The sequence below is a fragment of the Oryzias latipes genome, chromosome 7 (genome assembly GCF_053564925.1).
Source record: "Oryzias latipes strain Hd-rR chromosome 7, Olatipes_Hd-rR_3.1".
In the NCBI taxonomy this organism is placed as follows: domain Eukaryota; kingdom Metazoa; phylum Chordata; class Actinopteri; order Beloniformes; family Adrianichthyidae; genus Oryzias; species Oryzias latipes.
The window spans coordinates 18,457,553-18,472,344 of record NC_136243.1 but is presented as its reverse complement, the minus strand read 5'-3'; the positions used below and the strand labels follow the sequence as shown (position 1 = coordinate 18,472,344).

Genomic DNA, 14,792 nt, shown 5'->3' with positions numbered 1-14,792 from the left:
ATCCAGGTTAGGCTCTGGGATAGAGTGTGTCAAAACATGGACGGATGTAGCTTAGGATCCCTTCTTTAAAAAAAAAAAAAAAAAAGTAATTTGCCACAAGAAAAATTTACAATGGCTGCCATTTTTAAAGATGGCAGCCATATGGTCAATTGTTACAAAAAGATTCAGTGCCTATTTGCCATAGTCTCCAAAATATGGGTTGTCGAAATGCAGACTATTATTTTAAAGGGTACCTACAGTACAGAATACTAGTATATATATTACAGATATTTTTTAAGTCTTGGACTGTCTCTTAGCAAACGTGTTTTTCTAGAAGTGGAGGTCTTAAGTCAAATCTAGGGGCAAATTTGGTGCTTGTACCACAAAATACATGATTATTTGAAAACCAGTTCCACTATTTTTGGAATCCTCCTGGATGGCTCTCTGGTTAAGTGTTGCTGTCATGTCTAACCCGGAGGAAGACCCTGGACTCACTTCTTTGGATGACCTGGGAGTGTCTTAGGATCCCCCAGCAGAATTGAAGAAAGTTTCTGTGAAATGGGAGGTCTGAGCATGTCTGCTTATACTGTTAGGGTTAGAAGACGGATGAAAGTAAGTCCTTCGTGACATTAATCATCACCAGGTTACATTTTCTCCTGGGACAAGGCCTCCCTTCATCCACAGTGCTGCAGCGCTTACTGGTGCTGGTTCTCCTCATTTCAGAGGCTCTCTAAGATGGGTTGCAAACTTCCATGGTCAGACGTGTAACCATAGCAACATAGACATACTGCAGAGTTCTTGTGCTTGTGATCCAACACCAGATGGCAACAAAAACTCTGCATCTGGTTAGACGTATCCATGAAAAACAATCACTGAGCTTGTCAGGGCTGTTTATACAGAACTGTTTTGTACATTGATCATTTTTAGATCTTTTTTTTCTTTTTTGGATGAATTTGAACACATTTATGCTGCTGAGGTCTTCAAAGAAACACACCCACAAACAGACATGACTGTGATTGATGTTAAGATGAAGTTCCCTTGAAGATAATGAGCCAGTTAAGGACAAAGCATCTTCACTCATGAGGAAAAAAAGTCCAGAGAGCTGGGTGAGGACAAACAAGAGGTGAAAAAAAGATGTAGGAAAAGCAAAATCAGACATTTCAGTGTCGTAATACTTCACAGATATGCTGTTACAGTAGATAACCCCATTTTCTAGGCGAGGTAGATGTGGATATGTAGATTTTAACTTTTGAGATTCACTGCTTTTAACCACTTGCTTTTAAATATTCTTTGAACAGTCCTCTGGCTTTTATTTTTTATCATTAAACAATCATCCAAACACATTTGGGAATGTAAGCAGTAGCAACGTGTTCTGTTTTCAATTGTGTGCTTGTCTGATTTTGTTGTTCCTATAAATGGTACGATCCAGTCGACAGATGAGTCGGATATATCAACATGTTTCAGTCGAAAGTAAATCTAGGACGTTGTGAGGAGCAGATCTGTACAGGTCTGCACAGCTGTGGGACAGTTTCCAGATCAGGGTGGGAAATGCGATAAGGATATCTCAGAGACTGTACAATCCCATCATCTAAGCCTGGTCTGTTACAGAACGAGACGTTGTATCCACACAGTGGTGCTGAGTTTGAGAGGATGACTGTCAGAGCTAGAATCGAATCACCAATCCCTCAGTTTAGACACGACTGAATACCTGACAAACTTTAGTGTAATTTTTTTTAAAGCAAAGAGCAACGCATCTGTTAATTTGTAATGTAGAACCTCGTAGATTAATAGACAAAAATGTTTCTTTTGTTTAAGTTCGAACATTGGTCTTTGATTGTTTTAGTTAGACAAATAATTGATTATGGCGGTTTGGCAGGAAGACCCAGCTTTGGTAAACACTTCTAAACTTTAACTTGAGTAAACATACAGTGCCACAACCTCCAGCCGATGTAATATTTACTAATATATTTACTTTTAATTCAGTGATGTATCTTTTAGAACACACACACACAGTATATGTGAGGACTCAGACCAGAAATATATTGCAAATTAAGCTTTATTGCCATTGATGAGAGGAAAAATTCACAGATACAATACACTGTGTTCTGATCTGGATGTAAACTGCTCCAAACTGGTTTTTACAGAACCCCAGTCCTTAATAGTTGCGGTCCAACAGGTCTGTATTGATTGAGCAAATGCTAGATCAACATTGCGTCTATTAATGACTGGGGTAACAATGCACATTCTTCCCTTGGATATCGGTGTAATGGCATTATTCCTATGAATCTGAACGTCACATACAAAAAGCCTCAGGCATGGCTTCCACAAGGAGACACTACAAAAAACAAAAACAAAAAAGAGAGCTTGTTGACCACGTTTTCTGTTACAATAAGAAATAGAGAACAGTATGATCTTTACATTATATTTGGCTGATTTTTAGCTGTTTAATATTTTTTTGAGTGTTAGATAAATAATAAAAAAAAGCTTCCACAAAAGCCACAAGACAACAGCAAGGGATTAAGACATTGGAGCAAAAGGGCCAAATCTTTTTAATGCATATTTCAAATAATGCAACATAAATTTTGATTTTAAGTATCTTGCGTGACACGTTTTTCCTTTTTCTCACAAGAACGGCAGTAACATAAGCACTACGGTAGTCCGGCACTGGTCCCACTAAACCACAGAGCACCTTTCGTCGTTGTCATAGCAACGCATCCGTTATATAGCTTGTATCCAGCCTGAGATCTACAAGGGGGAGTTCACTTCAAGCATTTTGTGGAACATCATCACTAAAAATAACTGTTTCCACATAGAAGACATTTGAACGCATCAGGACAATCTTGGACCACTGTTTGGATAAAATGGACAGTCGTTGTGCAGGGTGAACAGTCACCCCACTGGTATTTACACTTAGTGGAGTGCAAATAATAAATGAAAATAATATATTCTTTGGCTCAAGAATCTGCAAATATATTGAAGCTGTGTGTCAAGACACTTTCACAGCAAACTACTTCATAAAATCTTCGATAAATCTAATATTTCACCACTCTGAATAACTTTATTTTGAAGACAGTGTGACATTATCATTTAGAGAATAGATTAAGGAGGCAAATACAGAATTCTTTAGATCTTATTAATATTAGTCTCTTATTACACAATGAGTGAATCTCAGGAAACACAGCTCAGATAAGCACAGCAATCTAACAGCTATTTAATCAAACAACTCACTGTATCTGCATTGTGCCAATCATGCAAAACACAAAAAATAAATATCTATTTGACCAGGTATGAAAATAATCACATCTATAGGTATACACACCCACGACACGGAAATAAAAAGCTCCCACAGTATAGTGGCACATAAATCTAGCAACATCTAGGGGGTGCACATCAAACTGAAGAGACAGGGGGCAAAACAAAGAGTCACAGCGGGGTCAGACAGTTAGCATAGAGCACCACCCAACTCGGTGTAGGCACAGTTCTCTTTTAACGTCATCAACAACGGCCCCAGAGATAAACCACAGCAGCACAGACATACAGAATGTGACCCAAACAAGCACACTGATCAACAGCTCAGCAGGTAGACAGTACATTTGGACACTGCATAGAGTTAAAACAACATCCAGGCCAGCTCCCAGCTGGGCCGAGCTTTTACCAGTAAGATGGGATTCAAACATCCACAAACACATCTGAGCTTGTGTTCAGCTAAGGTCCTCATTGTTATTTAGACACTGCAACACTTTTTCCTGGTTCGCTCAGTTGGCCTGGACTGATTTTGGCCCCACTGCAACGCCATTACAGTCCAGGATGTACTGCAGGCAACCTTGAGGGGGGCGGCCAACGCCGTTCTTGATGCCGTCGGCTGTTATGTCCCCCTTTTGGCCCGCTCCCTAAAGAAGGAGGATGAAAATTACCTTACTGATCTGGCAAAAACTGTGAGAGTCTTGTGTCTAACACCCCATTGGCTATTATAGAGAATAAATCCTCTGTACCTGGGATGGTTGCACTGTGGTGGGTCTCTGTGGAGCGTTGGCCTCATTGCTCGCTATTTGGTTCATTTTTGCCAGCACCAAGTCTGCAATGAGCTGCCGGTCTTCATTCTGATGTTCCCCTACCAGTGGCATGGAAGAACCCACCACCTGCACCACACGGAAACGACAGGCGTAAATATGCAAACAGTAATGCCCTAATTTAAAAAGGAGAGGACTGCAAGATCAACTAATTCACTGGTAAAAAAAAAATGTGGGTTCCCAAAGTAAGATTTCAACATTTCAGAAAACATGACACTCTTACCTCTGTGATGTAATCTCTGCCATCTTTTCCATGTATAGCTTTAACAGCACAAATCTCCAGACCACCAAAAATCTCTGAGCAGGTGTCGGCCCACACTTTGTACCTTCACCAGACAAATTAGGTCATTGCACCACAAAGTATAGTATATTCTTTGTATTGTATTGCATATTTCAGTAATTCAGTAAAAAAAGAAAGAAAGAAAGTTTGTGTATTAAGCATATTTATGACATTTAAACTGATATATTTTAATAGTTTATTTCTTATAACGATGCTTGCAATTTAAAGCTTATGAAAACAGAAAGTTAAAATGTTTCAATGAAGGTAGCTATGGGAGATTCATTGTGTCAAACTCTAAGGACAAATAGTTCGGTTTGGGTCGTTTTGATTCAATTCAATTCCATTCAATTCTATTTTACTTTATTAGCATTATAATCTTTCCTGTACCTTAAATGGTCTGTTAGTCTAGATCAGTTCACAAACAGGTCTCAAGGCTGCTTTATATTATCATGCCAATCGTCCCTATGCAACCGTGAAGTCTATTTAATTCAATTCTATTCAATTTTCTTTGAATTGAATAGCCCAATATCACAATGCAGTTGTCTCAACGAGCTTCACACTGTTAATTGTGCAAAACATAAATTCAGTTTTAAACTATAAAAGCTGATTGCTAAACTAAACTAAACAGACTGAGCTAAACCAGGAATTCCTGCCCTTAGACCCTCCTTCTCGTCTAGATTATACTAATGTTAGCTGGTTTCGCTAGCGACTGTCTGCAATCACTGCGAAAAACTTCTGAGTGGCGTTTTAACTTTTCTTCCCTGGTGATGTATTTGTTTCCAGCGTTTCTGTAGTTTGGTATTTTATTTAATTTTGATATAGAGGGATATTTGAAATTCTGTTTTTTTGTATAGATAAAACCTTTTTTCCAATGCAAGTTTTTTCTGAAGATGCTTACATCCAAAACAATATTGTGGTTAAATAATGTTGCAGACAAAACAAGGAAGGTGGTACATACGGTTCTTTGGTATTTTGAAAGCATCGACATATCAAATCACTACACTTTAAACAAGAAGCTAAATTTGAGAGGATTTGTCAACTGCTTCATATCTTTATCAAATAGCTGAAGATGTACACTGGTTGCTTTAAAAAGTAAATATGCAGTGAAAACATGAAGTAATGTCAAACAGTAATGACGGCCTTGTCTTTAAAGTCCTGGGACGTGGAAATGGCAATTTTTTGGATGGAGCTTGCTCCACCATTGCCTCTTCTAATCACTGGAAATAAGTTCAAGCTAAATAGCATGATATACACAAGCCTATACTCTTGGCGTAAAGTTCCAATTGTGGATGATGTAATCTACTTGTGACACATTTTGCAGTGATTGGGGCAATTCCCTTGTGATAGTCTTGCGATCAATGCGATCCGAGTGAGTACAAATCCCTATGAAGTATTAACCGGTTCTTCGGCTTTGTGGACAACTAAACATTTGTCCAGATAATGATCAAGGACATAATACACAAAAAGGGATCTGCCTTTTTATGAGTTCTAAGTGTGGGGGAGCCCACAACCACCAGATTTTCAGTCTACTGTGCACTGAGTTTTGTGAGGTCTTAGGTCAACAAAGAGTCCATCATGACATTTTAGACCCTTTTATCTTTCCCTTCGCCGACCTGCATTATGAAGAGCTTCATTTCATTTTCCAGCAGGGCTTGGCATCTGCCCAGACAGCTAAGAGCACCAACTTCCTGTTTGGAGCCCAAGGTATCTTTGTGATGGATTGGGCAGCAAACTCACCTGACTGAGCCTCCATAAAGAATACCTAAGGTACTATGGAGAGGATGTGAGACACCAGACCCAACAATGCAGAAGAGCTGAAGGCTGCCAGATCCTGGCTTTTGTAATGTGGCACAGACTGATTAGCTTTAAGCCAGGATTTATTTCTATAATGATGATGCTGAGGGAGATACTAGTAAGTTCTCTGTGCCAGAAATCTTTGTTTTTTAGTGATCTTGTTGTGATTTAGTTGTATTTTAATTTTACCCAACAAGACTATTTTGATTAAATATGATCATCAAAATAAAAAGGAGTAAACTTTATAATGCAATCATATTTATGATTTATTAATTTTACTTTTTTAACTGAATTACTGAATTATTTTATTTTTTTATGTATTTGGACATTTTTTATTTTTTAGATTTGAAATATCATTGCAGTCATCTCAATTTTTGGTTCAATTACGGCCACCAGAGAGAGCTCAGTACTTACCGATCAGTCATGGCTACCTGTTCAAGCATGGCTGAGCCTGTGTTGGTCTTCCAGTTACCAGATATGGACGTTCTCCTGATGTTAAAGACACACAAAGTAAGTCGATTATGATCCTCTTTTGGTTTTGATATTCAGTGAAGCATGAAAAAAGAATACGTACATGTAAGCTTTGTAGTCGGTACCAATCTTCTGGATTCGGATGTCATACTTGGAGTCGATGAGAGGTTCTGTGGTGCTGTAGGTCTGTGTGAGAGCCACGACACTGGCTATGTCCTGGAACTTAGTGTGATTGTCCACCTTCACCTAAACACAACAAATAATCACTTCACATGAGAAAATATGCAAAAGTGTTATTGCGTAACAATAGGATGGTGGCAATTTTTTCCCTATAATGTAGATTATATTACAATTGTATGAATAAGTTGTATTGCATCTGTCTTTTTAGGAATAATTTTTTGTTTGTTTGTGTGCTGACCAAAAAACATCGAGATACCTTTCCAATTCCAGAGTGGGCATGTCCAATCTTCACAACAACAGGAAATGACGGCATGCTCACCTGAGGAAGAGAATTGATCATTTGATGCTTTCAATGCAAACTTTGATGAAACATTTCAAAACAAATGAAAGTATAATGCAGCTCACCATTTCCTTGTAGTTAGGATAAAAGGTCTGTTCGATCAGAGGGAACTTGTCAACTCCCAGCTTTCTGCAGGTATTGATAAGCTGAGCAAACTGCACACACATAAGTATAGAATTAAAATGTAACCTAAAAGCAAAAAGTTTCAATCTATTGAACAAAATTCAGACAAAACCACCGGTTACCCAGAAAAGAATATTATCACAGCCCTGCTTGCAGCATTGTTCAACTGCTGACTGCTTACCGCCCACGGCTTGTCGCATAAGTTGTAGATGGACTCCAGGGAGTTGATGCTTGGTACACCCCCATACTGGAGACCAATAATCATGTTGCGAAAATCTTCATTTTGGGTCATACTGAAGGCATGTTGACGAATCAGGACAAAGTCAGGCTTGAAGGACCTGAAGAATGCGAGCAGAGCAAAGATGAGGCAACGTCTGACAGAAACAGCGGCTCTGTTCCCTGTGTGTCTTCCTGTATCTCACCTGACCACCTTGGTACCATTTCTGAGAGCCTGCATGTTAACAATGCAGGTTCCATTGGCGTGAGCCACCACGTTGATATCATTGAATTCCGCCTGAGAAGTCAAGAATTAAAACGAAAACAGAGGTTTTTAATCCTGTGTTTAAAACAAATACTTGAAATGGATCTAAAGGACGTTATGAAACATACCTGCTCCACTTTGATGTCATAATCCCCATGCACTTTCTTCCCTCTGAATAATTTTGCCCTGAAAAGGAAAGAAATATTCCAAATGAAAACGAATGAGAATTAACATTGTTTAAAACCATTTTTTTCAGTTTTAAAGACCCGCTCCGATTGTCTTTTGATCTATTACAAAGTGTTTTCAGTGGTCCTTTAGTTTTGATTATGCCGTTTTTTAAACAAATTTAAAAACTCTGTTGTTGGACATGGTTCCTCCACAGGAGTTCATTCGAAATTTGAGTTGTGATTGGTATTTTTGGTGCAGAACCCCGCCCCCCTTCCCGTCACCCATAACTAGGCCATCGGTTTACACGTTATCCTGCTAGCTTACAGCCCCTCGCATTAACCATTCAAACCTGAAATGGTAGTTAATTTGGACCATGTACAAACCTTTGTATTTAACAGTCCTGTGCTCATTACCAAACCACCAACTGTCTTAAATGATTTGTTAGAAACAAAATGTAATCTGAAGTCCAGCCATTCACTTTATAGCGTGTAAACTCAAACACTGATAGGCTGAGCCAGGAAAGAGATGAGCAATGGGCTAGAATTAGGAATTTAGCCAAAGCGTCTGTTTGGATTGTAGAGAAGAGGAAAAAAATGTTACAACTCAGTTGCAACAATAAATGCAGCACCTCAACTCTGGGGTCACAAATCTAGCAAATAAGAGCTACTTGTTAAAAATGTGGAGATGTTTTTGTACACCACGCTTCTTCAATTTTTGAGTGACTCCATGTTGCCTGAAAACATTTGTATTAACAATTACTTCATATGGCTGGGATGAAGCAAACTAAACGATCAGTTTCATTAGAATTTTAGTTAAAATTCCCCAGTGAAGGAGCAAAGATTTGCTAACAGCTGCTCAAAATGTGAACAGAAGCAGAGAATTTCCACTACAGAAGATACCGTAATTCAAAGCTTTCAAATGTACCTTCAGTTTCAATAAGTAACATCAGACTGAGTTTGAATCTTCATAAGATAATGTTGGCTTTTGCAACCTCAACAGAAAGTGTAGCAAATCTAAACTTTTCATTGACTTTTTAAAAATGTACACATATCAAATCTCTCCATTTTAATTTTAATTTCAAAACCACATATCGTCCTCATTCAGCAAGTGGGACGAAGCTAAATTATTAATTCTTAACCAAATTAGAAAGGGGAGAAATACAGGTATAAACACACGAATCCCAGCTCCTCTATTTGCACACTGGTAGATGCTCTCCACCCATACAGACTAGATATGAGGGCTGCATAGCTATGGCATATGAAAAGCAAAAGCACCCCATTTCATTTTGCCCATTCAGCAGTTGATCATTACACAAGCATGTGCAAGTGGAATATACCTATCCAGATTTCATACTGCATCAGGACATAGCGACACATTTCAAACGAAGGAGGATATTCTTTCTGTGAATTTTCATTCAGAAAAAAAATAAGCTATTGAATATTTTGAGGTATTAAAAGTATTTTTAAATTTAAAATTAGTCAATTTAATGGAGAAATATGAAAGTATCGGAGTATAAAACTGTTTTTTAGACAGTATTTCAAAAGATTTGTTGAAAAGAAAATTTTTGCACAAGATCGAAATAATAATGGATGACTATGTCTTATTTCACGTGTTGCATAATAGACAGACTTTTTCCAGTCAGGTTTGAAAAGTAGATTTGTAACTGTTTTGAGTTCTGGGATAATGTTACGGTCAGAGCAGTTTCCCAGCACAAATAATCTCACCCTGACATTCCTTTCTTCTGTGCATTTTGCATATTAAACACAAAATGGAAGAGATTTCTTTAGTGAGGATTTAGAGAACAGGTATGGGCCGTAATTGCAACGGTAACACACTGTACCGAACAGATGCTGCTTCTTTCTAAAGAGGAATCCACAACACCGCTTTCCTGGCAACGAATGAACACGTCAGGATGACTGGCAGCTTCATCCGAGGAGTAAAAGTTTGGCTGGCTGACAACTTGATGAACACATTTGTTAATGCTCTGACTTTAATCTTGTCTGCAAGCACTTAAGGTAAAGCCTCATCACTAAAAAAAATGGCTTAAAAAAAATGGCTGCTGTTCAGTTTGAATGTCTTTCTTCACTGCATTTTAATAAAGAATATTTTGGCCTCAGTTTGATGGGAGACGGCCTTCTTGACCCAACCCTCTGTATTTAGCAGGACTTGGGACAAGCACATGGAAACAAAAGACAATTCTGTTTCTAACCAAGGCCCAACCCTGTTTATCTTCTGAGATCAGATGAGAGGTGTTTCCTTTTTTACTGCCAGCATTTCAGCTGCTTATTGTTTGTCTAAAAATGTGTCTAAGGAAAAAGTGATTTACTTATATGGAAAATCACCATTTGTTCCATCAAGACTACAAAGTATCTAAAAAAAAAATCCAAAACACTTAAGACTTTTAGAGCGTAAAAATTCTTAAAGAAAAGTTTCACAAACATAAATCAATTGAAATCAGTGATCGCGAGGGATAAGATAATTGGATGTGATGAGCAGATGGCTGTGACGGGCAAGGGCCTTCTGCCAGATGTAATTAGTCTGGTGAGCTCTCTCCTGATCATATTTTGTGAACCCATCGGGTCTCGTCCCTCTCCGTTTCATCTGTATCAGAGCCAGAAAGGGATGTCTCACCTGTCAGACGATGAAATACTGCACATAAAAGGCTGCAGACACGAAGCTAGCCGGCATCATGGAGGAAATGTGGCACTTGCCAAAACCTCCATAAAAATAAAGAGTTGCTTTATCTTTTGTAGGCTTGCCAGCTGCCGTACATTTCCGTCCTACCAAAGGTCATATTTCTACCACATCGGTTTTAAACTTAAAACTGTAGCTTTTCAATTATTACAATATACATGGATGCAAAATTCTAAATAAATAGTAGCACGTAAAACACTTTGGTCGTGCCAGTGTCTACTAGGTAAAAGGTCTTCTGCAAATGAAACTAAAGGGCAACCCTGCTCAGATATGTACAACCCACTTCAGATACACAGTATCACTGAACCACCATGAAATATAGATGCAGCACTCAGACAGAGGAAGACCGTCGAAGAATTCAGTCAACTCAAAAGTAAAAAAAATAATAAAAGGAACCAAACAGGAAAATATCAACAAATATTTCACTTTTAAAATAAACTCCAATTTTTTGATAACTGATCAAAACTAACCACTCAAATAAATCCATAAGTCACAGATTTTGCTCCAAGTTGAATTGTTGTGATTTTCCACTGAGATAATTGGAGTGTTTGCACATCAGACTGCAACCTTTGTTCCAAAAATAATTAACTTACAGTCTAGAACAACTGCTTTCCTCTGACCAGCCTCCACCCCACTGACAACTTATCAATAATTAACAGCTGTCTCAATGCATTGGGGGCCACTTCTCCTCTCAGCCATTGGATGTGAGACATAGGTTTCCTGGGAGTGATTTCCAGCACCAGTCTTACATTTATAACTGATGATTATAACTGATGACAAATGAGATTATGATAAGTGTTGCAAAAGCTGAAAACAACATTGGTGTATTTGAAATTCTTTACCAATTTTATTTTGAAAAAAAACACGAATAAAGTCATCTGTTGCCCTTATGTTTAGTGTATAAAAGCTATCTAACGTAAAATATGGTTGTTTGTTTTCAATTTAAGAAAATGAAGTAGATTTAGCTCTGGACTGTCTCAAATAGGGTCCTGCTTTTGATTTAAGTAAAGCATGATTTTCATGTCGTTTTTCTGCAATCTTCTGTGAACCACAGTGCACTGAGGTATGTTATTAATCCCATGTTCTTGCCACAGATGTCATGTGACCTGCTGTCGGTGAGCAGGGGGGAAACCCCACTGATGTGGGGAAAGCACTGCACTGCAATGCCACCACAGAATCAGTGCTGCACAACCTGTGGCATGGCAGAAAGCAACGTCACAGACTGAAAATATGAACCAATTTAGCAACAGACATGATTTAATAGCATATTATTGAGCCTAATGCGATCCATACAACCAAAAACTGCTGTCCATCTTTATGCAACGGATAATTACGAATCCTCTTCTGTATTTGATTTCTCTGAACATTTACAGGTATGTTGAGATCTGCAAAATGCCTTGATGTAGGTTATCAAACGATGATCCTCATGAAGTGATGATCAACATTAAATACCAAACATGGAGCACATAATTCATGAATAATTCACCATGTAGGTCTGGGCTGTGTGTTGCCTTACCACTCTTGCTGAGGCTCATCAATCACCAACAGAATCTTAAACTTCTTCGGCGTCGTGACTTGGGTCTGTTCCACCAGCCCTGCTGAGGCGGCTGTCTGCTTCACTACGTTTGTGATGGAGCTGAAGAACCCGGCCCCAGTTGACTGGGCCGGCTGAGGCTTCCTCTCCGGTGCAGGTGATGTGGCTGGAGGTGTTGGCGCAGCGGTAGGAGACTTGGCAGGGGTGGAGGAAGCAGGTGGAGGAGGCTGCGCTGGGTCAGGCCTCTGAAGGTCTGTCATGTAGCCATTGGGGAGGTTGGAGATGAAAGTGCTGTCCGAGAGACGCCGGCGCAGATAATTCATGGCTGGAGGAGAGTAAACAAGCTTTGGGAGGTTGAATGTACTCTGTGGAGCACTCCGAGTTCTGAAGCTGGAGATGGTCTCAGTGCGAACTCCTAAAAAACGTACAACCTCCCAGTCTTGCAGAGCATCCTCAAAGCTCTCCCTCACTAGCAGTGACGCTACCTTCTACCGCAGCCAATCGCCTCTGCCGGAGCTTTCCTCGAGCATAGGAAATGATGCTCCGCTGTGCCTCTCCTTCCTCTGCTTGTCCTCTCATCTCTCACTCTATGGCTTGCCTGGCTTCCCTTCCCCTCCCCCATTTTCTGCTGCTTCAGAGGCGTTCTCCTTTCTTAAATCGCAGCATTGAAAACAGGGATTTCCAGGGGAAAAGCAAGACGCTGCATCAAAATTCCAGTATATTCTTTTCCCCATGTTGTGAGACCTTCTCATACCGCTACCATGGCACAGCATTTGTGTGTAATAAATACACGCATGAAATCTAAAATGGCTGTTAGGACTAGTGGGTGGCTTTGCCTGAGAGGAGGCATCAGCAACCGTCTCATGAGACACAAACGCGTGCAGAACACCATCTACAAAGAACCCAGAGTTTTCAGTTTGATTTTAAAATCATTGTCTGATTCACTTTTAAATTCATAAAACATGAATAATTTGAAAACATTTTAGAGGAGTGCCAAGAATGAACTCCAACAAAAATCCTAGATGGTCCAAAGTAAATAAATAAATAAACAAACAATGAATTAATAAATCTTTGCTTTGGGCTCACCATTAATCTCTGAAATAGACAAGTTAGATTAAATGCATATATGAATTCAAGTGATTAATAGGTACACTCAGACTGCATTTACATTTATTTTTTCCTCTGTGGTCACAAATAATTAATGTTCTAAACATGTACACAACTCTTATGAACTTTATGTTATTTATGATCATATTTATGTCACTATAAATGTTTAAGTTTCTCTAAGCAATAACTTAAATATATTGGTAAATATTATATTTATGTACTTAATTATACATTTATATAAATAACATTTCTTGCACATTTGACTATGTAAAGCTATTATTTTGACAAAACAGATGCAATGTTTACTGTTAGACAATGGGAATGGAAATTTAGAAGAGACTTCATAATATTCTCAGTTACTTCAGTGAAGTACAGCTTGAATCAGTACCAACTGGATTTTTAAAAAGCTTTTTTTTCATTAAAAAAACTATTCCTCTGTTGAATTTTGTTTAAAAAAACAAACAAGCAAAACATGTCAACTTATAGCGCAGAAAAATCAAATTATTATTAAGCTGCACCCTTTACAAATCAGTGTCTTACAGCGACATCTGCTGGTGAATCTGGGCATTGATTGTTCCAATTCCAAGCCTCTGACATGTTAACCCTTGTGCTATCATATGACCCCCTTACATTGACGTGTTATCCCTACCATGACAAAGGTGGATAAAAGTGAAGAGGATTTCATGTAATCCATGGACACCAGTGAAGATCACAAATCATTGAAGAAAAAAGGTTCAGCGCACTGTCTAGTGCACGTTGAAGTGCCCATAGCATGAGGGTTAAACCACTTTCTGCTTTTGCAGTAGAGCAAACTTTGCTCCTGCAGGAGACATATTAAGCATTTGTGTAATGGTCGACTGTTAAAAAAAGAAAAGAAAAAAGGAAAGGCGTGTGATTCTTTGATGACACCAGTTTAACTTTTTTTTTCATTGTGTGCACTTTTTTAAAATACGGAAATGTGTTACTCTTGATGGGACAGTGATGGTAAGTGGAGCAGCTAGCACTGTGGTGTGCATCCCATAACCCCCAGATCAATGTGGACAAAACAAAAGAAATGGTGACCGACTTCAGAACATCTGGCAATCACCACACTCATCTGACCATAAATGGTGCTGCTATGGAGAAGGTCGACAGCGTCAAGTTCCCGGGGGTGCACCTCACTAATGTCTTGTCCTCCTCCACCAACTCAAGCACAGAAGCCTCTCAATCCCCTCTGGAGATTAAGGAAGGCTGGAATTCCAACACCTCACCTCATCACCTTCTACAAGGGCACCATTGAGAACATCCTGACACAGAGCTTCACATCCTGGTTTGGCAGCTGCCACGTTCAGGATAAACAACGGCTCAGCATGATTGTGAAGACTGCGAGCAAGATCGTTGGTGCACCTCTCCCGATCCTGCAGGAGCTATACGAGCAGAGCAACCACCATCATTAGGGACCCCCAGCACCCCTCTCATGGACTGCTCTCCCTCACGCCATCTGGGAGGAGGTTCAGCAGTATCAGCTGCAGATCCAGCAGGATGCTAAAAAGCTTCTTCCCACAGGCTGTGAGACTGCTGAATGGACTGTC

The 14,792-nt window shown here is 39.3% G+C and overlaps 1 protein-coding gene across 1 annotated transcript; it reads right to left on the bottom strand.

Annotated features, from left to right (window-relative positions):
• Nucleotides 1-2,017: 2,017 nt before the first annotated feature.
• syn2a (synapsin IIa) lies at nt 2,018-12,911 on the bottom strand. Its single transcript, XM_011477298.3, has 11 exons — nt 12,097-12,911; nt 7,847-7,904; nt 7,660-7,751; nt 7,419-7,575; nt 7,180-7,269; nt 7,031-7,093; nt 6,698-6,840; nt 6,538-6,612; nt 4,273-4,375; nt 3,972-4,118; nt 2,018-3,869 (listed from the first exon to the last, which is right to left on the bottom strand). The coding sequence occupies exons 1-11, from the start codon at nt 12,435-12,437 to the stop codon at nt 3,735-3,737; spliced, it is 1,404 nt and encodes a 467-aa protein (XP_011475600.1). The 5' UTR covers nt 12,438-12,911; the 3' UTR covers nt 2,018-3,734.
• Nucleotides 12,912-14,792: the final 1,881 nt, after the last annotated feature.